We start from the raw sequence: 18,824 nt of genomic DNA on the forward strand, positions 1-18,824 counted from the left end.
TGGGCCTACAGAGTCTGGCTGTGAGAGCAGACCCCAGCCATGGCACAGAAAGGGAGGGAGGGGATGGATAAGACCAAACCTTTCTCGGTGGCAGTGAGGGGGCCTGGCACCAGATCACAGCACAGGGGGGTTCAGGTTGGACCTAGACAGGTCCTCAGGGAATTGGAAAGTCTCCATCTGGGGGGTTTCAGGACTCTGCTGGGACAAGTCAGGCACTTACCTGCACTGTTTGGTGACCAGAGGTCTCCAGGGATGGCTGTCTGGCTGTCCCTGTGTCATCAGCACTAACACTCTGGGAATGCCTGCCCTCCCCTCCCATTCCCAGGAGCTGGTGACCCCAAATGCCCTGGGCTGGGGCTGGGTTGCAGGGCCACTGTTCCCCCCAGGAAGTTGCCGCCAGGCTGACGTTCCAAGGCAGTGCATGGCCCTAGTCACACATTCCTATCCTGCTGCTTGCTGCAAAAGCGGGGCTGGCGATAATCCCTCCAAAATAAATGCTCAAAGGGGATTTCAGGAGCCTGCACCGCAGCTCTGACACCCCCGGCTCTTCCTTGCATGTGAACATTTTCCAGGGGGCTACCAGGCCAGCAGGAGTGTAGTGGGGTGACCCAGCTGGCAGTGGCTGGGTGGCACAGTGGGTGCTCTGGGGGTCCCAGCTGGGAGCATCCCGGTACCTCACCACTGCCAGGGGGGGCAGGCACCAGGAATGCTCACTGACAAAAACAACACCAGCCAGCCTTGGGGATAGAGAGCTTTATTGTGTCCATGAGGGTTTGGAAATCCCAGGTGAGTGGAACCACTGGGGGCAGCTCTGCCCGGAGCTGCTGAGATGTGTACGGCCAGGACAGCGGGACGAGCGGCATAAGGTGGCTACAGGAGCGGGATGGGGAGAGGAGGAGGGTGGGGAGGTGGTCTCAGGGCTGCCCTCACCCCAGGAAGGGTCCCTTTTCCCACCGCAGCCTTCTCCCGCCCTCCATGGACACAGGCAGCTGGTTCATCGCTGCACCGGGACCCACGGGTATCCATCCATCAATCCCTCCATCCATCCCTCCATCGATCCATCCATGCCTCCATCCCTGCCTCTCTCCGTACACCTCTCCCTCCATCCCTTCCTCTTTTCAACTCTCCCTCCCTCCCTCCCTCCCAGCCGCTCCCGGGGCGGTGCGTTGTGGTGCGGGCGGTGCCAGCGGCGGGGGCGGTGCCGGCGGGTCCGGCGGCCATGGAGGGCGGCGGGCGGCGGGTGGTGGCGGTGGGCGCGGGGCTGGCGGGGCTGGGGGCGGCGGGGCGGCTCCGCGGGCACGGCTCCCTGAGGCTGCTGGAGGCGGCGGCCCGGCCCGGGGGCCGCGTCTGCACCCGCCCCTTCGGTACGGCCGGGGGGGCCCGGGGAGGCACCGGGAACACGGGATGGGCGGCACCGGGGGGCGGGCCCGGGCTGGGGCGGGGCGGGGGCACCGGGCTGGGGCGGCTGTACCGGGATGGGGAAGCTGCACCTGGCCCCCGACCCCGCGGGGCCCCTCCGGAGTGGGATCGAACGGGAGCCCGTCACGGGTGGCACAGCGCAGGCTGGGGCAGAGGCGGGTCCGCTGTTTTAGGGGGGCACGTGGGGTTGGGGGTCCTGCCACACGCATGGCTCGGGGTGACCGCCTGTCCCTCCCTCCCTCCCTCCCGGCAGCGTCGGGGCTGGCGGAGATGGGGGCACACTGGATCCACGGCCCCTCGCCGGGGAACCCCGTGTTCTGCCTGGCCTCCCAGTACGGCCTGCTGGGCCCGGAGGCTGCCCTGGAGGAGAACCAGCAGGCAGAGGCGGGGGGACACCCCCCGCTGCCCTCCGTCACCTACAGCAGCTCGGGGAGGGTGCTGAGCTCTAAGGCGGTGAGCGAAGCCCGCGACCTCTTCTACGCCCTCCTGGCCTCCACCCGCGCCTTCCAGGGGTCCAAGCAGCCGCCGGCGCCCAGCGTGGGCCAGTACCTGCGGGCAGAGATCGCCCGGAGGGTGCCCACGATGGCGGGGGGCGTGGAGGAGGCCCGGCGGCTCCAGCTGGCCGTGCTCGCCGCCTGCCTCAAGCTGGAGTGCTGCATCAGCGGGACCCACAGCATGGACCTGGTGGCTCTGGAGCCCTTCGGGGAGTACGTGTCGCTGCCCGGCCTGGACTGCACCTTCCCAGGGTAAGCGCGGGGCTCCGCAGGGGACGCGGAGCAGCGTTTCGGGGGCCACCCCGTCCCCAGCAGCGCCTCCTCCCGCAGCGGCTACAGCAGCTTGTCCGAGCGCCTCCTCTCGGCTCTGCCCGAGGGCACCGTCCTGCTCAACAAGCCAGTGAGGACCATCCGGTGGCGAGGGTCCTTCCGCGAGGAAGGGGAGGATTCCAGGGATTTCCCCGTCAGGGTGGAGTGTGAAGATGGGGACGCCTTTCTCGCCGACCACGTCATCATCACTGTCCCGCTGGGTGAGGAAATGAGGGCACCCAACCCTTCTCCTTGCCCTGCCTGTCACCTCCAACCAGCTGGCAGGGTTGGAGATGGGCAGGTGGAAGGGATTGCCCAAACCCCTCCCCAGCCTCTCAGACAGGAATTCCAGCGGGAGAGGAGAGGCTGGGAAGGGACTTGGGGAGGGCAGAGTTATTTCAGATCCCATTTAGGATCCCGGCTCAGAGCTGCCTGATCTGCTCAATCTTGTGCCTGCAGGTTTCCTCAAGGAACGCCACCAGGAATTCTTCCAGCCTCCCCTTCCCGAGTGGAAAGTGGAGGCCATTCGCCGCCTGGGCTTTGGCACCAACAACAAGATTTTCCTGGAGTTCGAGCAGCCTTTCTGGGAACCCGAGCAGCAGCTCCTGGAAGTGGTGTGGGAGGACGAGTCGCCCCTGGAGGAGCCCAGCACCGACCTGGAGGCCAACTGGTTCAAGAAGCTCATCGGATTCGTGGTCCTCCAGCCCCCGGAGCAGTACGTGAGGGGGATGTGGGGCGTCTCCCAGGCCTGCTCTGGGTGGCTGGTGGCCCGTGAGGTGAGGCAGGGAGGGCACCACAGCCCCAGCGAGCAGCAGCTCTGAGCTCTGCGTCCTCTGCCCAGGCACGGGCACGTCCTCTGCGGCTTCATCGCGGGGAAGGAGTCGGAGCACATGGAGACGCTGAGCGACGCCGAGGTGCTCACCGCCATGACCCGCCTCCTGCGCAGGCTCACAGGTGCCTCCCCCGCCCTCCCTGCCCACCCCAACCCCCGGGGAGTTTTCAAGATCCCACCCCCAATGCCCTCCCCGCAGGGAACCCCAGCCTGCCGGCCCCCAGGAGCGTGCTCCGGTCCCGCTGGCACAGCGCTCCCTACACCCGCGGCTCCTACAGCTACGTGGCCGTCGGCAGCTCCGGGGACGACATCGACGTGCTGGCACAGCCCCTGCCCGAGGACCCCCAGGACCCCCGGGTGAGGATGCAGGGGGTGCAGCAGGGCAGGGGGGACAGGGCAGCTCCAGCAGCGCAGGGAAGCGGCACCGCTCCCACCCTTTGGGGGGGTGTTCACCTGCCGAGCTCCACGGCGGCGGGGGCAACCCCACTTCCCTAAAGTTTGGGGAAGGGAGAGCACCCGCTCGCCGGTGTCTCCGCGGCAATGCCCCCCGGGGGCGCGAGGCCGGGTTGTCACGGCTCGGCTCACCTTCTCTCCCCCCTGCCCGCAGCCCCTGCAGCTCCTCTTCGCCGGCGAGGCCACGCACCGCACCTTCTACTCCACCACCCACGGCGCGCTGCTCTCGGGCTGGCGGGAGGCCGAGCGGCTCAACCACCTCCTCCAGCCTCCCATCCCTCCTCCTCCTCCTCAGCCCTGAGGGGGGCGGCCAAATAAACGCGCCCGCTGCTTCGCTGCTGCTTTTTGTGCCGCTCGGTCTCCTTTTTTTTTATTAAGAAGCCGCCAGCGCCCGCGGAGGCTTTTCTTCCAATCCTAATCCTCCTCCTGGCGAAGGGGCTGCGGTGCTGGTTTTTAATACCAGTTGGTGCTGGAGATGGTGTAGCGCGGGTCGTCCAGCGGGTCCTGCGCCGGGCCGGGCTGCGGGGCGGGCTGAGGGGCGGAGGCGGCCGCACCGGGTTGAGGAGCAGAACCGGGGGCGCCGGGGGTGCCGGGGCCAGCGGTGGGCACAGAGTGCCCACCGCTGGCCCCGGCACCCCCGGCGCCACCGGGAGATGCCGCCGAGCCCCCCGGGCCCCCCTGAGGCTGCGGCTCCGCCATGGCTGCAAGTCCCGCCCCTTCCGCTGTCGCGCCGGAAGTGACGCGCCGGAGGCCATGAGGGTGTGGGCAGGGCCGCTGAGGGCGGCCGGGGCGTTCCGGGAGCGCTTCGACTTCGGCGGCCGCGATGTGGCCTCTTGGTTCCCGCGGCACATGGCGAAAGGTGAGGTGGTGGGTCGAGCCCTCCTCACACACACACGCAGACAGAGGGGCGAGCTCACCCCGGCGCTGTTTTGTTGTTGTTGTTGTTGCAGGGCTGCGGCAGATGCAGGCGGCGCTGCGCCGCGCTGACTGCCTGGTGGAGGTGCACGACGCTCGGATATCCTCCGCGGCTGCTTTAAAAAAAAAAAAAAAAAAAAGTCTCCCTCACCCCCTTCTCCCCTTCCGGAGCAATTCTTCTCCGTCCAGACCACCCCTTGTCCCTCTCCAGGCCACCCCTTGTCCCTCTCCAGCCACCCCTTCCCCCTCTCCAAACCACCCCTTTTCCCTCCAGACCACCCCTTCTTCCTCCAGAGCACTCCTTCTCGCTCCAGAGCACTCTTCCTTCTAGGCCACCCCTTGTCCCCCTCCAGCCACCTCTTCTCCCTCCAGAGCAATCCTTCTCCTTCTCCAGAGCATCCCTTCTCCCTCTCCAGAGCATCCCTTCTCCCTCTCCAGAGCATCCCTTCTCCCTCTCCAGAGCATCCCTTCTCCCTCCCCAGTCACCCCTTCTCCTTCTAGGCCACCCCTTTTCCCTCTAGGCCACCCCTTGTCCCCCTTCAGCCACCCCTTCTCCCTTTCCAGAGCACCCCTTCTCCCTTTCCAGAGCACCCCTTCTCCCTCTCCAGAGCACCCCTTCTCCCTCCAGAGCATCCCTTCTCCCTCCCAAGTCACCCCTTCTCCCTCTAGGCCACCCCTTCTCCCTCCAGAGCATCCCTTCTCCCTCTAGGCCACCCTTTGTCCCCCTTCAGCCACCCCTTCTCCCTCCAGAGCATCCCTTCTCCCTCTCCAGAGCACCCCTCGTCCCTCTCCAAACACGCTCCCTCCAGAGCGTGCCTTCTCCCTCCGCAGCCCCGTGTCCCCCCTCTCCCATGGCTGTTTCCAGTTGCTGCCCTTAGCGCTGCCACATCCCGGTGTCGGGCCGTAACCCCGCGCTGAAGGAGGCTCTGGGCATCCGCCCGCACGTCCTGGTGCTGAACAAGATGGACCTGGCTGACCCCCGCCGGCAGCCGGTGAGTGCCGGGGCGGGGCTGGGCTGGGCTGGGCGGGGGGCAGCGGTGGCAGCACAGGGAGGTGACAGCAGAGGCTCTCCCCGTGCCCCGCAGGCGGTGTTGGAGCGGCTGAAGGAGCAGGGGTGCCCGCAGGTGGTGTTCACCGACTGCCAGCGCGATGTCGGGGTCAAGAAGGTAACGGGGCTGCAGCCCAGCCCTGCTCCCTGGTGAGCTCCCAGCCTTCAGGGCCCCAGGTGGCTGCTCTGGCGTGATCCTCTTTTCCAGCTGTCCCAAGTCCTCTGATCAGCCCCCTGGCACAGCGTCTGTGGCTGCTGCAGAGTGCCAGCCCCTGTCCCTGTTTCCCTGCAGATCGTCCCCCTGGTTGCCCAGCTGGTGGCCGAGGGCCCACGCTACCACAGGGCCGAGGTGAGACACAGAGTCACAGAATATCCTGAGCTGGAGGGGACCCAAAGGATCATCCAGGACAACTCCCGGTCCTGCCCACGACACCCTAACAATCCCACCCTGTCCCTGAGGGTATTGTCCAAACGCTCCTTGAGCTCTAGCAGCCTTGGGGCTGTGCCCACTGCCCTGGGGAGCCTGGTCAGTGCCCAACCACCCTCTGGGGGAAGAACCTTTCCCTGAGATCCAACCTGACCCTGCCCTGACACAGCTCCAGCCATTCCCTTGGGTTCTGTCACTGGTCACCAGAGAGGAGCTCCGTACCCCAATGAGGTCTGACCTCAGTCTCCTCCAGCTGAACAGACCAAGTGCCCTCAGCCCCTCCTTGTGTGGCCCCTCCAGGCCCTTCCCCATTCCCATATCCCTCCTTTGGACTCTCTCTTTTAAATCTTTTTCATACTGTGGTTCCCAAAACTGCCCCCAGTGCTCAAGGTGAGGCCACCCCCGTGCAGAGCAGAGGGAGAGTCACCTCCCTCTCCAGCCAAGGGACGAGGCAGCTCCTGCACATGCCAGAACTGCCAGCAAACCCCGGGGAGGTTGGCTGTGGCTGCTGCCCCTCACTGCTGGGGTGGATGGCTGATAACCAGCGCTCCTTGCTCATGTTTCCCTGGCTTCCAGAGCTCCGACTTCAACATCCTGGTGATCGGCGTGCCCAACGTGGGCAAATCCTCGCTCATCAACTCCTTGCGGAGGCTGCACCTCAAGAAGGGTATTTCTCCGTGGTGCTAGGGCTTGGGGAGGAGGTGGGGCACAGCATCCCTTGCTTTCATAACCATGTCACTTTTTCCCCCAGGGAAAGCCACGGTGGTGGGGGCCGAGCCAGGCATCACCAAGGCAGTGCTGACCAGGATCCAGGTACCGTCCCTGCAGTGCAGTGGCTGGGTGGGCTCTGCCTCCCACATCCTGGACAGACCTTGATACCCACAGACTGATCTCAGGGTTGCTCAGGTCCCCTTTCCAGCAGGACCTTAACGCAAGCTCGTTAGCCATGTGGGAGTCCATGGTGCTAATTACCAGCCTTGCTTTCCCCAGGTCTGTGAGAAGCCCCTGATGTACCTGGTGGACACCCCTGGTGTGCTGCCCCCGAAGCTGGGGGATGTGGAGACGGGCATGAAGCTGGCACTGTGTGGTGAGGTGGAGGCCGTGGCTGGCTGGGGGGAGTCCCCAGACGTGGCCTCGGGCCTGGTGCCCAAGGCCAGGGTGGGAGTCTGCTCAGGGCCCCTGGGTGCCACAGGGATGGTGGGAGGTTTGGTCAGGGCTCAGCAAGGGCTTGGGGGAACAGGGGCTTGACCCTCTTTTCCAGGAGCCATCCATGACCACATGGTGGGGGAGGACATGATGGCTGACTACCTGCTGTACACCCTGAACAAGCAGCAGCAGTTCGGGTGAGCTGCAGGGGAGCTGGGGAGGGGTCCTGGGAGGGCTGTGGAGCCCCCCTCCCCAGGAATGCTGTGGGGAGTGTGGCATGAGCTGTCCCTCTGGCAGGTACGTGCAGCGCTACGGGCTGGGCGAGCCCTGCGACCACATCGAGCCCGTGCTGAAGTGCGTGGCCCTCGCCCAGGGCCGCACGCAGAAGGTGACGGTGCTGACGGGCACAGGTGAGTGCCTGGAGGGCTCTGGGGCACAGGGCTGGGAGTCTGGGGGTCCCTGCTGACCCTCCTTCTGCACCCACTGCCATCTCCAGGGAATGTCAACGTGAGGATGCTCAACTACACGGCCGCTGCCTACGAGTTCCTGCGGGACTTCCGAGCGGGACGCCTGGGCAGGGTGACACTGGACTGAGACCTGTCCCATGGGGGAGAGGCACTACCTGCAGCCGTGCGGGCCGGGGACACCCCAGTGCCCCAAGGGGCTGGGGAAACCTCAGCAGGGAGCTCTGGTGTGTGATTGAAGTGGCTCTGCTGGGGCAGCTCCTGGTTCCAGGCAAAGCACTGGAGGGACAGGATGCCCACGGTGGCCACTGAGGCTGCCCTGTGGTGTCACTCCATGGGGAGCTGTGCCCATCCCTGGGGAGCCATTTCATTGCTGTAGCCTTGGTCCGCTCAGGGACCTCCATCCTGAAATAAAGCCTGTGTGGGCAGGGGGCCGGGCGGTGGCCATCCCAAGGTCCCGCCAGAGCCCCTCGTCCCGCATCCATCCACACTTGTTTTTGTCCAGCTTTATTGTCGCCTCCTCGTCCTCGCGAGGCCAGGGACAGAGGCGCGGTGCGAAGGGGTGCCCGAGCCGGCGGGGTTTGGCACGGCATGGGGGGAGGTGGTGGAGGGGCTCCCGCGGGGGTCCTGCCCCGCTGGCAGTGGGTGGGCACAGCCCCAAGAGCTGCTGCTATCCCAGGGCGCGGGGCTCAGCCCCCGGTGGGGCGCCCAGTCCTCGCGGTGTCCTGGGTGCTCCGGGCACGGTCGGGTCCCGCGGGATCCATCAGCGGCGGAGGAGCGCGGCCAGCGGGCAGAGCCAGGGCAGCGCCCGGCCCGGCGCGGTCCCTGCGGGCGCGGTGGAGGTCCAGGCGCTGGCGGCCGCCGTCCAGTTGCCGTCGCGGTACTCGACGCCTTCCCCCGCCTGCAGCTCCCCGGAGAGCCGCGCCCGGCGCAGGGCCGCCCCCGCCGCCACGCCGGCCGCCGCCCCCGCCGCCGCCGCCCCGGCCACGCGCAGGGCGGCCCCGGCAGAGCCGTACCGGGGCACGGCCGCCCTGGGCCGGGCGCGGGCCGCCCCCCGCGCCGCTCCGCGGGCCGCCCCCCGGGCGCCGCCGCGCCCGCCCTTGCCCGCCGCCGTGTCGCAGAAGGCGGCGGCCAACAGCACCAGCGCCCAGCACGCCGCCGCGCTCCGCCGCATCCCGCACCTGCCGCAGGGACGGAGGGAGGGATGGAGGCAGAGCCCCGTCGCTCAGCCGCGCCCGGCCGCGTCTCGCTCCCGCGGGTGCCGGGGCCGCGCACGCCCGTGTCACCGCACACGCGGCAGCGCACGGGTTGCATAAACGCGCTCCCCCCCGCCCGGGTGGGTGATGCTCCTGCACATGCTCCTGCACACGCAGCCACGCGCGCTCCCGCACGCCCGTGTGGGTGATGCTCCCCCCGACCCGTGCGGATGGGGCTCCCCCACGTGCCCGCACACGCACATTCCCGCACACCCCTGTGCATGATGCTCCTGTACATTCCTGCACACCCCTGTGCATGATGCTCCCACACATTCCCGCATGCCCCTGTGGATGATGCTCCCGCACAGCCGTGTGGATGATGTTCCTCTACATTCCCGCACACCCCTGTGGACGATGCTTGCGCACACCCGCGTGGATTATATTCCTGCACAGTACCGCACACCCGCGTGGATGATGTTCCTCTACATTCTCGCACACCCATGTGGATGACGCTCCCGCACATTCCCGCACACCCATGTGGATGACGCTCCCGCACATTCCCGCACATCCCTGTGGATGATGCTCCCGCACATTCCCGCACATCCCTGTGGATGATGCTCCCGCACATTCCCGCACATCCCTGTGGATGATGCTCCCGCACATTCCCGCGCATCCCTGTGGATGATGCTCCCGCACATTCCCGCACATCCCTGTGGATGATGCTCCCGCACATTCCCGCACATCCCTGTGGATGATGCTCCCGCACATTCCCGCGCATCCCTGTGGATGATGCTTTCACATTCCAGCACAGTTCTGTGGAAGATGCTCCCGCACACCCGCGCACACCCGTCCGCGGGGCACACTCACCCCCTCTGCCCTCCCCACCCGGGGTACTCACCGGGCCCGGGGCACCGCCGGCTCGCTCCGCTCCGCTCCTCCCCGGCCGCGCTCCCGCCGCCGCCGCGCTCCCGCCGAGCCCCCCCCGCACACCCCCCACCCCACGCGCGGGGGGCGGCGGGGGAATCCCCCCCTGCGCTCCCCCGCGGGCTCTAAGCCCCGCTAATCCCGTGGCCCGGCCCCCCCGGCTCGGTGGCGCTCTCGGCGGGACCCCCCGCACCGGGCTGGGGGCGGGACCGGCGCCCCCTCAGCGGTACCGGGGGTCCCGGCCCCGCCCCGCGGCGCCGCCGCGGCCAATGGGGATGGCGAACGGCGGGGCGGGGCCACCTCTGCCAATAGGCGACGGCGGGAGGGGCGGGGCCAGGGCGGTGGGCGGGGCTTCTCCGCCGCGCTCCGCCATGGCCGCCGCGCTGCGAGCCCTCCTCCGCCCCGCCGCCGCCGCGCTGCCCCGGGCGCGGCCCCCGCCGCCGCTCCGCAACCCCGCCGGCACGCGGGGCTGCAGCGCCGGTGAGCACCGGGGCACGGGGAGGGCACCGGAGGCTGGCGGGGGGTGGGCTTGGCGGAGGGGGGTGGTGAGCACCGGGTCCCTGCACCGGACACGGTCCCAGCACCGGGCGTGTGTCCAGCAACTTGCACGTGGTCCCTGGGCTGCGCACCAGGACGGGATCCCTGCTCCGCGTACGGTCCCAGCACCGGGCACGCGGTCCCTGGGCTGTGCAGCAGGTCCCAGGGTGCCTGCACCGTGCCCCGGTACCGGTGGCTCGCCGTCCCGGCACAGGGTGGTCCCGGGGCTGCACCTACCCAGGGCAGGGTGACACCGGCAGCTCCCCCGAGCCGAGACCCGCGGACACGTCCCCGCCGGCTGCCGGTGACCGCTGGCGTGAAGGTCGCCTTAATATAGCGCGGGGCGGCGGCCGGACCTGGCCAGGGGTTGTCAGGGGTCTCACCCCGTGCCCGGCAGCCGGTGGGCTCACGGGCCGGTGCCCGGGTGGCGGCAGGGTCCACGTTCCAGTACCTGTTGGTGCAGAAGACGGGGGCGCAGAAGAACGTGGGGCTGATCCAGCTGAACCGGCCGCAGGCGCTGAACGCGCTCTGCGAGGGGCTGATGGCCGAGCTGCGGCAGGCACTCGAGGCCATGGAGAGCGACCCGCAGGTGGGAGCCATCGTCCTCACCGGCAGCCAGAAAGCCTTTGCAGGTAGGGCGAAGACGCCTCTCCTCACCCCACAATTTTGGGGAAGGTTGGGGGAGGAGTTGGTGTCCCAGCCCACTTCCCTTTGCAGCCGGCGCGGACATCAAGGAGATGCAGAATAAAACCTTCCAGGAGTGCTACAACGGCGCCTTCCTGGGCGGGTGGGACAAGGTCTCCATCGTCCGTAAACCCATCATCGCCGCTGTCAATGGCTACGCCGTGAGTGCCCCCCACCTCTCCCTGTACCCCCTGACCCCCCAGTGCCACCCCTGACCCCCCTGTGCCTCCCCTGTCCCAGCTGGGTGGCGGGTGCGAGCTGGCCATGATGTGCGACATCATCTACGCCGGGGAGAAGGCGCAGTTTGGGCAACCCGAAATCCTGCTGGGAACCATCCCAGGTGAGCGCCGGGCACCGGCCAGGGGGTTCCATCCCGGCTGGAGTGGGGACACCCAGCTATCCCTCTCTGGACCTTCCCCTTCCCTACATGCGTCCAGGTGCCGGCGGGACGCAGAGGCTCACCAGGGCGGTGGGGAAGTCGCTGGCCATGGAGATGGTGCTCACCGGGGACCGGATTTCGGCAGCGGAGGCCAAGGAGGCAGGTAGGGGCGTGGGCCAGCCCTGGCACTGCAGGGGGCCAGCAGGGAGCCATCCCCCCACTTCCCACTGCCCATCCTAGGTCTGGTCAGCAAGGTGTTCCCCGTGGAGAAGCTGCTGGACGCGGCCATCGCCTGCGCTGAGAAGATCGCCAGCAACTCCAAGCTGGTGGCTGCCCTGGCCAAGGAGTCGGTCAATGCTGGTAGGGACTGGCGGGCCAATTGGGAACCCCTTGGGGGGGTTGTGGGGCCAGGCAGAGGGGTCTCCCCAACTTCTCCCTTGCTCTCAGCCTTTGAGACGACACTGACAGAGGGGAACAGGACAGAGAAGCGTCTCTTTTACGCCACCTTTGCCACTGTGAGTAGAGGGATCTGCCCTGTGGGAGGGTGGGGATCGGCCCCATGGTGGGGGATAGTAGGGCTGCCACAGCCCCCCAAACCTCACCTCTCTGCTCCTCCCAGGATGACCGCAAAGAGGGGATGACGGCCTTTGTGGAGAAGCGCAAGGCAAAATTCACCGACAGCTGAGCCCGAGGAGCTGCAGTCCCCAGGGATGTGCAGGTCCCCAGGACGTGCAGATCCCCAGGGATGTGCAGGTTCCCCAGGCATGTGCAGATCCCTGGAGTGGTGCAGGTCCCCACAGCCACCTGCTGCCCCTCTGCCTTACCCCATGGACGGGACTGGGACCCATCGGCGAGCAATGCTTGGGGTGACAACCAGCAGTGGGGACCACCTCTGCCTTTGCTATTAAAACATTTTCTAGGTGCTGCCGGGACATGGGGCGTCCTTCTCTGAGGTCCTGCCTCAGCTGGGAAAGGTCTGGGTTCACTGAGACCCCCCACTCTGTCACACTGCTCTCCGACGCTGGGCTGGGCAAGAGCAGACTCGTGGAGATCCGTGTGTCCCCCGGGAAGGGGACAGCCTGTGGCACTGAGTCACCCGTCTCAGGGCATCATCCTCACCCTGCTCAGAGTCTTGGGGCAATCCCAAGGAGGGGGATCCCTCAGGTTTAGGGCCCTGTACTTAGCAGCAGGTTTCTGGCAGCAACGAGGAGCCCACCAGGACATTGGAGAGGGGAGTGGGTTTATTGGGGGGGCCTCAAGGGTGGGTAGGGAAGGATGAGTCCCCCCAGGGAGCCCCAGGGGTGGCTCCCACCCCTCATTTCACAGCCTGGGCACATCTGCACTCAGCTGTGGTAGAGATGGTCTCGGTCCTCCTCTGGGCCATTCTGCACCTGCAGGGTCAGCATCCGGGGTGGCTCACGGACATCCACCTTCCTGGCATCATCCTGGGGGTGGTGGAGGTGGTCTCGATCCTCCTCTGGCTCTACCTGGACTTGTGGGGGGTGCCAGGCCCTTCTAGACACAGCCTTTCTACCTGGTTTCACCTCTTCGGAGAGCTCACGCTCCTCCAGCACATCCACACCCGGGATGCTGGAAGAGGGGAGCAAAATCAGCGAGGAAAGGTTGCTAAATACCACCCTGCCCCAGGGGAATTCCACCCTATCAGAGGGCAGGGGCCCTGGCAGGATTCCCCCCCACCCCAGGAAGCAGAAATTAGTATCTTGGGGAGCAAATGGGCTAATTTAGCCAAAGGAATAGGGAAACCAGCTGGGGCTAGATGCTTGGGGAGTTTGGGCAATATGGGGGAGAAGGTGGAGCTGGGAGCCTCTTAATTTTGAGGGGGCACAAAGCCCAAGGGGAATTTATTCCCCCCTGAAATGCTTTCCATTTTGGGGTGTTGCTCTGCTGGCTTTTACAAGCCTGAAGGTGTGGGGAGCACGTCCACCTCTTACATTTCCTTGTCCAAATCCCGGTCCGTGGGCAGGCCCTTCCACCCAGAGCTGCTCAGAGCCTGCAGGGAGAGAGGGGGGTGGCACCGCTTATGGTGGGCCTGCTCATCAGAGGGGACAGCAGGAGGGTGAAGCAGAGGGGTGGCTCACCTGGGTGCTGCTGGGTGCCAGCAGGAGGAGGGCAGTGCCCAGCAGGGCTGTGATGCTGCAGAGCCTTGGGCTGAAGCAGAGGGGACACAGTGGCAAGAGCCGTGTGGCCGGTGCTGCCCCACACCCTGCACCCAGTTCCTGTGTCCCCACTCCCCCCTGACCCCCAGCACCCAGTGTGCCCACCCCCTGTGCCCGCTGGGGCTGGCAGGACTTACCCCTCCATGGCTGCCTCTCACCACACCTGGCTGTGCACTTTGCCCGGCCTCGTGCCTGCCCGTCCCTCGTGTCCCCGGGTGGTGCCAGTTCCTGCTGCTCAGGGAGACTCCCAGGTGTCCCAGAAAGGTGGTGGCCTCTGGCCTGGAGCTGCTCCCTCATGCTCTGGGGGGAGCTGCTGTGGGAGACCCTCTCTGACCTCTCTGCTGGCACAGCTGCCCGGTTCCTGCGTGTCCCTGGCTCAGCTGTGACCCTTCCCTTTGCTTCTCCATCCTGGCATCCACCTCCACCACACCAGCGCCTTCAGCTCTCCTGCAACAGGAGTGAAACAGGTGATTTGGGGGCTTTCATCCCCAGAATGTTTCCCAACACATCTTTTTTTCCTCAGAAATTGGAAGCGTGAGCGAGTCCAAAGCTTCTCCCCAGCTGTGATGGGTGACACCCCGTTTCCGTGCGTGGATCAGCTCTGTGTGTGTGTTTAAAACAAAAAGAAAGGGAAATTCAAGTTTTGGCTTGAGAGAAGGATTTTTTCCAGCTGGGACAGACTTCATTGCCCATGGACTCTGGGAAAAGCAGGTGTCCCAGAAGAGACCAGTCACGAGCCCTGAGGCTGTAATTGCAAGTTCAGTTTGTTTTCCATTAGCAAGGGCAGGCACTCAGGGGCCTGGACTCAGGGAAAAAAGGAATGCCCAGGTCAAAACTTGTGGACCTGAACCCGTAAGGGAGGGTTGGGCTGCTCCTGCCTGACCTTTGCACCATCACGTGCCAAAGCCTGCAGGCATCTCCAGTGACGTGGGGCCTGAGTCCCATTCCCAGATATCCCAGTGGGGGAAAAAAACCCTCATTAGGGGCTCCCGGTGTGGGAAAGTGATTTTTGGTCCCTGCTGAAAGATGTCCCTGGGCAGATATGGGATCCTGGCTGGGGGGTTTGCCTGCTGGAGACGGCACTCCAGGAGCAGGGATTAAGGCTGGACAAGCTGGCTGAGTTTTAAACAGAGAGAAGCTTTTTAAAACTCACTGGGAAATCTCCTGCATCTCCGTAAACATCATTCCCTGCTCCCATTTGCAAGGATTTTCCAAAGCCCCTTTTATCGTCTATTCCTCATACAGAGGGGGAAGGGAAAAAATGCAATTATAGATCCTAAGCTTCTTGGATAAACATCGTTCCAGCAACCTCTTTTTTTCCCTTTATGGATAAATGTTGAGTGTCAGGGTTCACCAGGACCCCGAGACCAGTGGCAGCACTCTGAGCCTGGCTCTGTGTTTTCAATTTTTCCCAGGAGGACAAGATTACAAAGGAAGAGAGAGGCAAGAGGGAAAACTTCCAACCTGATTTTGGGGGTATTCGGAGCAAAAGGAGGGAGGTCCATTTTGCACATCTCTGCCTTCAAAATGCCATTTAAACTCTCTATGAAGCAATTTTATAAAAATTCCTTTTATTTATTCACCTGGCTGAAGTCACTTTATTTTAACTCCCCATGGAAATGCTTCTCCTGGGCCAGACAGACCTTTCATGTGGGTTCCACAGCGAGAGCCAGGGTGCAGAGGAGACTTCAGTGAGATGGAGAAGGTCAGAATTAAGGACCAACACCTTTTTTGCCCTGTTTTCTTTTTTCACAGCTTCCATGCAGTCAGCAGATTTTGTCTTGGAATTTCTTGAATCTGTTTTTTTCCTCCAGAAGGCAAAAAAATTAAACACCCAATCCTGTGCAGTCTCAGCTGCAGGACAGTTTCCTTAACACCTCACCACACATTTTGGGTTCCCCTTTCTAAAATCTTGAGGATTCTTGACTCAGTCAGGTTGACCCAATTCCGTCTGACATCACGAACCCATGTTCAAATGCTGGTGGAGCTTTAATTGGTTTGAGTGGCTTATTCCCAGTGTGGAGTGGGAACTGGAAATATCCCTGCTAGGCCACGGCCTGGGTGGCACCGGCCCCACATCTGCTCATCCTGCACAAATCTGCTGCACTGACCTTCAGACTTTCTTCCTTGGTCCTTTAAATCCTCGGGTGGCACCTTGTCCAAAGCAAATTGTGGATGGGATCCTGGAAAGGGAGACAGACTTTAATCCACATTAACAGCCTATTCCTCATGGCGATGCTCTGTGCGGCATTTTAAACTCCCAGAGTGGAAAGAGCAGAACATCTAAATCAACAAAGTAATAAAAAAATTAGTGAAATCCTGGTTGGCTTTCCCGTGTATTCCACATATTCCTGTTCTGGAGGCCTCTCCCCTTTTTCCAACCATGTGTAAGTGTTACCAAAGGTAGTAACTGGGCAGTTGCAGTGGTTGATTGCGAGGAGCAGGAAAACAGAAGCACCATCCTGCAATATCCCAAGAAGAGATCCTGTGTGGGCAGACTAACAGGACCTTGCCAACACTGCAGTGGCCTGTTCTGCCCTTCCACACTTTCCCCTTTTAAAAATGCCTTTGAAAACACACATGGAATTCCTGCCTCTTTTATCTTCAGCACAGGAACACTCTGAGCCCTGCCAAGGGCTGGTAAGACTCTCTGGCCCGTGGAGGCCAAAGCACAGACCTGGATTTGTAGAGCCGTTTCTCTGGCAGCGAGGGGCCAGGGCTGGCTGCAGGCTGAGGGATCTCCATGTCCTCACCAGGCCCTGTTTCCATGGGGTCCAGCTGGAATTGCTCGGCCGTCTCCACGCTCACCTCCATGGGCACGCTGGGGCCCTGCTCCGCGGGACAGCTCGTGTGCTTGGGGACACTGCAGGGACACAGTTTTACATCCTGGCTTACATCATGTAAGCCCAGAGCCAAGGATACTTCATGAGGAAACAAGTCCAGCTGGGATGAGTTAGTGCACGGAGGCACAGGGATTCGGCTCCAGAGAGAGAGGCTTGTGTGAGTTTCTATTCAGTATCCACTACTTAATGAATACACAGCACGCACACAGCTCTCTGCCCAGGTCCTTCTCTTCACTCCAAAAAGCCTAACTCATTCCACAGCCTCAATTCCCTGAGGACTGTCCTTTAGCTGACCTACTGATGCCACAGGTGACCGTTACCTTTTCATCCCTGGCTGGCCAAGCTCTCCCATCCTCAACCTGCTGCTCCCTCAAGTACTGGGAGCAGGACACATTTCACTTAGAATCACAGAATGGTTTGGGTAGAGAAGGGACCTTGGAGCTCATCCAGTTCCACCCCCTGCCATGAGCAGGGACACCTTCCACTAGCCCAGGTTGCTCCAAGCCCCATCCAACCTGGCCTTGGACACTTCCAGGGATCCAGGGGCAGCCACAGCTTCTCTGGGCAACCTGTGCCAGGGCCTCCCCACTCTCACAGGGAACAATTCCTTCCCGAAATCCCATCTAAACCTCCTCTCTTTCATTTTGAAGCCATTCCCCCTTGTCCTGGCACTCCAGGCTCTTGGAAATAGTCCCTCTCCATGTTTCTTGCAGGCTCCCTTCAGGCCCTGGAAAGCTACAATCAGGTCACCCCAAAGCTTCTCTTCTCCAGGCTGAACAATTCCCAACTCTCCCAGCCTTTCCTCACAGGAGAGGAGGAAAGTTCTGCAGTTACCTTTTCACTTTCTTGGGTCTATCAAACCGAAAGTCAGCAGGGTAAAGGTGCACAGTCACCAAGTGATCCTTCCTGTCCTTGCTGCTCTTGAACTTCTCCGGGCAGCCTTCCACCAAACACTTGTACTGAAAGGCAAGGAGGGGGAAAAAAGACCTAACTGGAAGAGACAAGTGCACTCCAGCCCCGAGCCCAGGGCTGGGCACAGCAACTCACCATGTTCTGCTTCTCGGCCATGATCTGGAAGAGCGAGTCGTGCCACTCCAAGATGTGGATATCCAGGAGGTTCCCTGAGGGAAAGGAGCGCTTGCAGAAGGAGCAGACATTCCTGTGCAGGGTGTTGTAGTGGTGCTCGTAGCCCTCCAGCGTGTCAAACACCTGGCAGCACCCGGAGATGTGGCAGCTGAACTCGGACACCCTGCAGGGAAATCGGGACAGCCACGCCTTGAGCTGAGTTAGAGCCTCAGTGCCAGCTGAACACAGCCCTCTAGGTGACCTTATCACAGAGTGCCAGGATGGTCTGGGTTGGAAGGGACCATAGAGACCATGCAGTCCAACCCCCCTGCCATGGGCAGGGACACCTTCCACCAGACGAACACTAGTGGCATCTTTTATGAGTAATAAATTAAATGCCAGGCGCGATGGAACCAAGATCGTGATGGTGCTGGCAGTTAGAAACTTATGTGCCATTGGAAACTTATTTGCAATTATCACAGAATCACAGAATCAACCGGGTTGGAAAAGACCTCCGAGATCATCAAATCCAACCCTTGATCCAAACCCGCTGTGGTTCCCAGCCCATGGCACTGATGCCACATCCAGTCTGTCCTTAAACACCTCCAGGGATGGTGACTCCACCCTCTTCCCGGGCAGTCCATTCCAATGGCTGATTACTTTCATTTGATTACTCTTATTTGCAGTTATGGCTTCGGGATCATCTCTATTATCATCCTGTCAAGTGGCGCTTTGATGAATAATAAACAAGGCAGTAATGTGATAAATAAGTGCTGTTTGACCCTAAAGTCGCAGTTATGGGTGATAATGTTGTGCCAATGCTTTTTTAACAGGTATCCACTGGAAAACCTCACACAACACTCAAAATACTTCCTCGATTTTACATACAGGAGCAAGGCAAAGATTCTCTCCCGGGCTTAGCCTTCCTAGTTGGAGCTGTCCCGGCTGCAGTTGCCCAGAGAGCTTGAGGATGTTCAAGATCAGTTCAAGGCCAGGCTGGACGGGGCTCGGAACAACCTGGGACAGTGGAAGGTGTCCCTGCCCACGGCAGGGGGTGAAACTAGATGAGCTTTAAGGTCCCTTCCCACTCGAACCATTCCTTGACCCCGCGGCTCAGGGCTCGCCCGCAGCCGCGCTGACGAGCCCCCGCCTCACTTACTTGGGTCTCTCGGCCACCTCCTCGAGGCTGGTGAGGACGCCCTGCAGGTAGAGGTGCCTGTGCACGTCCCCGTCCTAGAGAGGAGCAGAGAGGGCCGTGGGCGGGCGGGCAGGGCTGTAAAACACCGCGCCGAGCCCCCTGCTGCGGGGGGAGCCTCACCTCCAGCAGCGGGTGCTGCGGGCCGAGGCGGAGGCGGCGGGGGGTGAAGGTGAAGGGCGGCAGGGGCTGAGCGGGGCGCTGAGGGGGCTCCCGGAGGAGCTCCCGGGCGGGGTCCTGCGGGATCCCCTCACGGAGCCGCAGGCGCAGCCCCGGCGGCAGCGGCAGCGCCGCCATGGTGGGCGGCGGGGCGGGCA

General features: G+C 63.1%; 6 protein-coding genes across 6 annotated transcripts; 3 read left to right on the forward strand and 3 right to left on the reverse strand.

The window, feature by feature from the left end:
- Positions 1 to 738: 738 nt before the first annotated feature.
- Positions 739 to 18,804, reverse strand: ZNF511 (zinc finger protein 511). The gene is made up of 8 exons (XM_032695733.1): positions 18,631 to 18,804; positions 18,472 to 18,545; positions 17,295 to 17,496; positions 17,082 to 17,206; positions 16,082 to 16,267; positions 14,988 to 15,587; positions 13,542 to 13,851; positions 739 to 1,082 (listed from the first exon to the last, which is right to left on the reverse strand). Exons 1-6 carry the CDS (start codon positions 18,802 to 18,804, stop codon positions 15,518 to 15,520), a joined length of 831 nt encoding a protein of 276 aa, XP_032551624.1. The 3' UTR covers positions 739 to 1,082; positions 13,542 to 13,851; positions 14,988 to 15,517.
- PAOX (polyamine oxidase) lies at positions 1,220 to 3,852 on the forward strand. Its single transcript, XM_032694346.1, has 7 exons — positions 1,220 to 1,364; positions 1,673 to 2,165; positions 2,244 to 2,443; positions 2,682 to 2,937; positions 3,064 to 3,176; positions 3,254 to 3,411; positions 3,662 to 3,852. The coding sequence occupies exons 1-7, from the start codon at positions 1,220 to 1,222 to the stop codon at positions 3,806 to 3,808; spliced, it is 1,512 nt and encodes a 503-aa protein (XP_032550237.1). The 3' UTR covers positions 3,809 to 3,852.
- MTG1 (mitochondrial ribosome associated GTPase 1) lies at positions 4,237 to 7,997 on the forward strand. The gene is made up of 11 exons (XM_032694347.1): positions 4,237 to 4,366; positions 4,458 to 4,522; positions 5,310 to 5,414; positions 5,508 to 5,588; positions 5,763 to 5,819; positions 6,474 to 6,564; positions 6,649 to 6,710; positions 6,888 to 6,984; positions 7,159 to 7,240; positions 7,341 to 7,453; positions 7,540 to 7,997. Exons 1-11 carry the CDS (start codon positions 4,261 to 4,263, stop codon positions 7,635 to 7,637), a joined length of 957 nt encoding a protein of 318 aa, XP_032550238.1. The 5' UTR covers positions 4,237 to 4,260; the 3' UTR covers positions 7,638 to 7,997.
- Positions 8,271 to 9,632, reverse strand: SPRN (shadow of prion protein). Its single transcript, XM_032695731.1, has 2 exons — positions 9,602 to 9,632; positions 8,271 to 8,688 (listed from the first exon to the last, which is right to left on the reverse strand). The coding sequence occupies exon 2, from the start codon at positions 8,679 to 8,681 to the stop codon at positions 8,271 to 8,273; it is 411 nt and encodes a 136-aa protein (XP_032551622.1). The 5' UTR covers positions 8,682 to 8,688; positions 9,602 to 9,632.
- ECHS1 (enoyl-CoA hydratase, short chain 1) lies at positions 9,999 to 12,159 on the forward strand. The gene is made up of 8 exons (XM_032694348.1): positions 9,999 to 10,107; positions 10,599 to 10,796; positions 10,882 to 11,009; positions 11,089 to 11,188; positions 11,286 to 11,390; positions 11,468 to 11,587; positions 11,675 to 11,742; positions 11,847 to 12,159. The coding sequence occupies exons 1-8, from the start codon at positions 9,999 to 10,001 to the stop codon at positions 11,910 to 11,912; spliced, it is 894 nt and encodes a 297-aa protein (XP_032550239.1). The 3' UTR covers positions 11,913 to 12,159.
- LOC116790615 lies at positions 12,320 to 13,701 on the reverse strand. Its single transcript, XM_032695732.1, has 3 exons — positions 13,327 to 13,701; positions 13,180 to 13,238; positions 12,320 to 12,817 (listed from the first exon to the last, which is right to left on the reverse strand). Exons 1-3 carry the CDS (start codon positions 13,699 to 13,701, stop codon positions 12,571 to 12,573), a joined length of 681 nt encoding a protein of 226 aa, XP_032551623.1. The 3' UTR covers positions 12,320 to 12,570.
- Positions 18,805 to 18,824: the final 20 nt, after the last annotated feature.

This window comes from Chiroxiphia lanceolata, chromosome 8, assembly GCF_009829145.1.
Source record: "Chiroxiphia lanceolata isolate bChiLan1 chromosome 8, bChiLan1.pri, whole genome shotgun sequence".
In the NCBI taxonomy this organism is placed as follows: Eukaryota; Metazoa; Chordata; class Aves; order Passeriformes; family Pipridae; genus Chiroxiphia; species Chiroxiphia lanceolata.

Excerpts from the sequence above, each read along its gene's own strand:
- PAOX (XM_032694346.1), top strand. The coding sequence starts at position 1,220 with ATGGAGGGCGGCGGGCGGCGGGTGGTGGCGGTGGGCGCGGGGCTGGCG. Across the intron at positions 2,444-2,681 it reads CATCATCACTGTCCCGCTGG|GTTTCCTCAAGGAACGCCAC; the intron begins GTGAGGAAATGA and ends TTGTGCCTGCAG. Across the intron at positions 2,938-3,063 it reads GTCCTCCAGCCCCCGGAGCA|GCACGGGCACGTCCTCTGCG; the intron begins GTACGTGAGGGG and ends TCCTCTGCCCAG.
- MTG1 (XM_032694347.1), top strand. The coding sequence starts at position 4,261 with ATGAGGGTGTGGGCAGGGCCGCTGAGGGCGGCCGGGGCGTTCCGGGAG. Across the intron at positions 4,523-5,309 it reads TGGAGGTGCACGACGCTCGG|ATCCCGGTGTCGGGCCGTAA; the intron begins ATATCCTCCGCG and ends TAGCGCTGCCAC. Across the intron at positions 6,711-6,887 it reads CAGTGCTGACCAGGATCCAG|GTCTGTGAGAAGCCCCTGAT; the intron begins GTACCGTCCCTG and ends TGCTTTCCCCAG.
- SPRN (XM_032695731.1), bottom strand. The coding sequence starts at position 8,681 with ATGCGGCGGAGCGCGGCGGCGTGCTGGGCGCTGGTGCTGTTGGCCGCC.
- ECHS1 (XM_032694348.1), top strand. The coding sequence starts at position 9,999 with ATGGCCGCCGCGCTGCGAGCCCTCCTCCGCCCCGCCGCCGCCGCGCTG. Across the intron at positions 11,588-11,674 it reads CAAGGAGTCGGTCAATGCTG|CCTTTGAGACGACACTGACA; the intron begins GTAGGGACTGGC and ends CCTTGCTCTCAG. Across the intron at positions 11,743-11,846 it reads TTTACGCCACCTTTGCCACT|GATGACCGCAAAGAGGGGAT; the intron begins GTGAGTAGAGGG and ends TGCTCCTCCCAG.
- LOC116790615 (XM_032695732.1), bottom strand. The coding sequence starts at position 13,701 with ATGAGGGAGCAGCTCCAGGCCAGAGGCCACCACCTTTCTGGGACACCT. Across the intron at positions 13,239-13,326 it reads TGGCACCCAGCAGCACCCAG|GCTCTGAGCAGCTCTGGGTG; the intron begins GTGAGCCACCCC and ends CTCTCCCTGCAG. Across the intron at positions 12,818-13,179 it reads CGGGATTTGGACAAGGAAAT|CATCCCGGGTGTGGATGTGC; the intron begins GTAAGAGGTGGA and ends CCCCTCTTCCAG.
- ZNF511 (XM_032695733.1), bottom strand. The coding sequence starts at position 18,804 with ATGGCGGCGCTGCCGCTGCCGCCGGGGCTGCGCCTGCGGCTCCGTGAG. Across the intron at positions 17,207-17,294 it reads TGGCCGAGAAGCAGAACATG|TACAAGTGTTTGGTGGAAGG; the intron begins GTGAGTTGCTGT and ends CTTGCCTTTCAG. Across the intron at positions 16,268-17,081 it reads AGACCCAAGAAAGTGAAAAG|TGTCCCCAAGCACACGAGCT; the intron begins GTAACTGCAGAA and ends GTGTCCCTGCAG.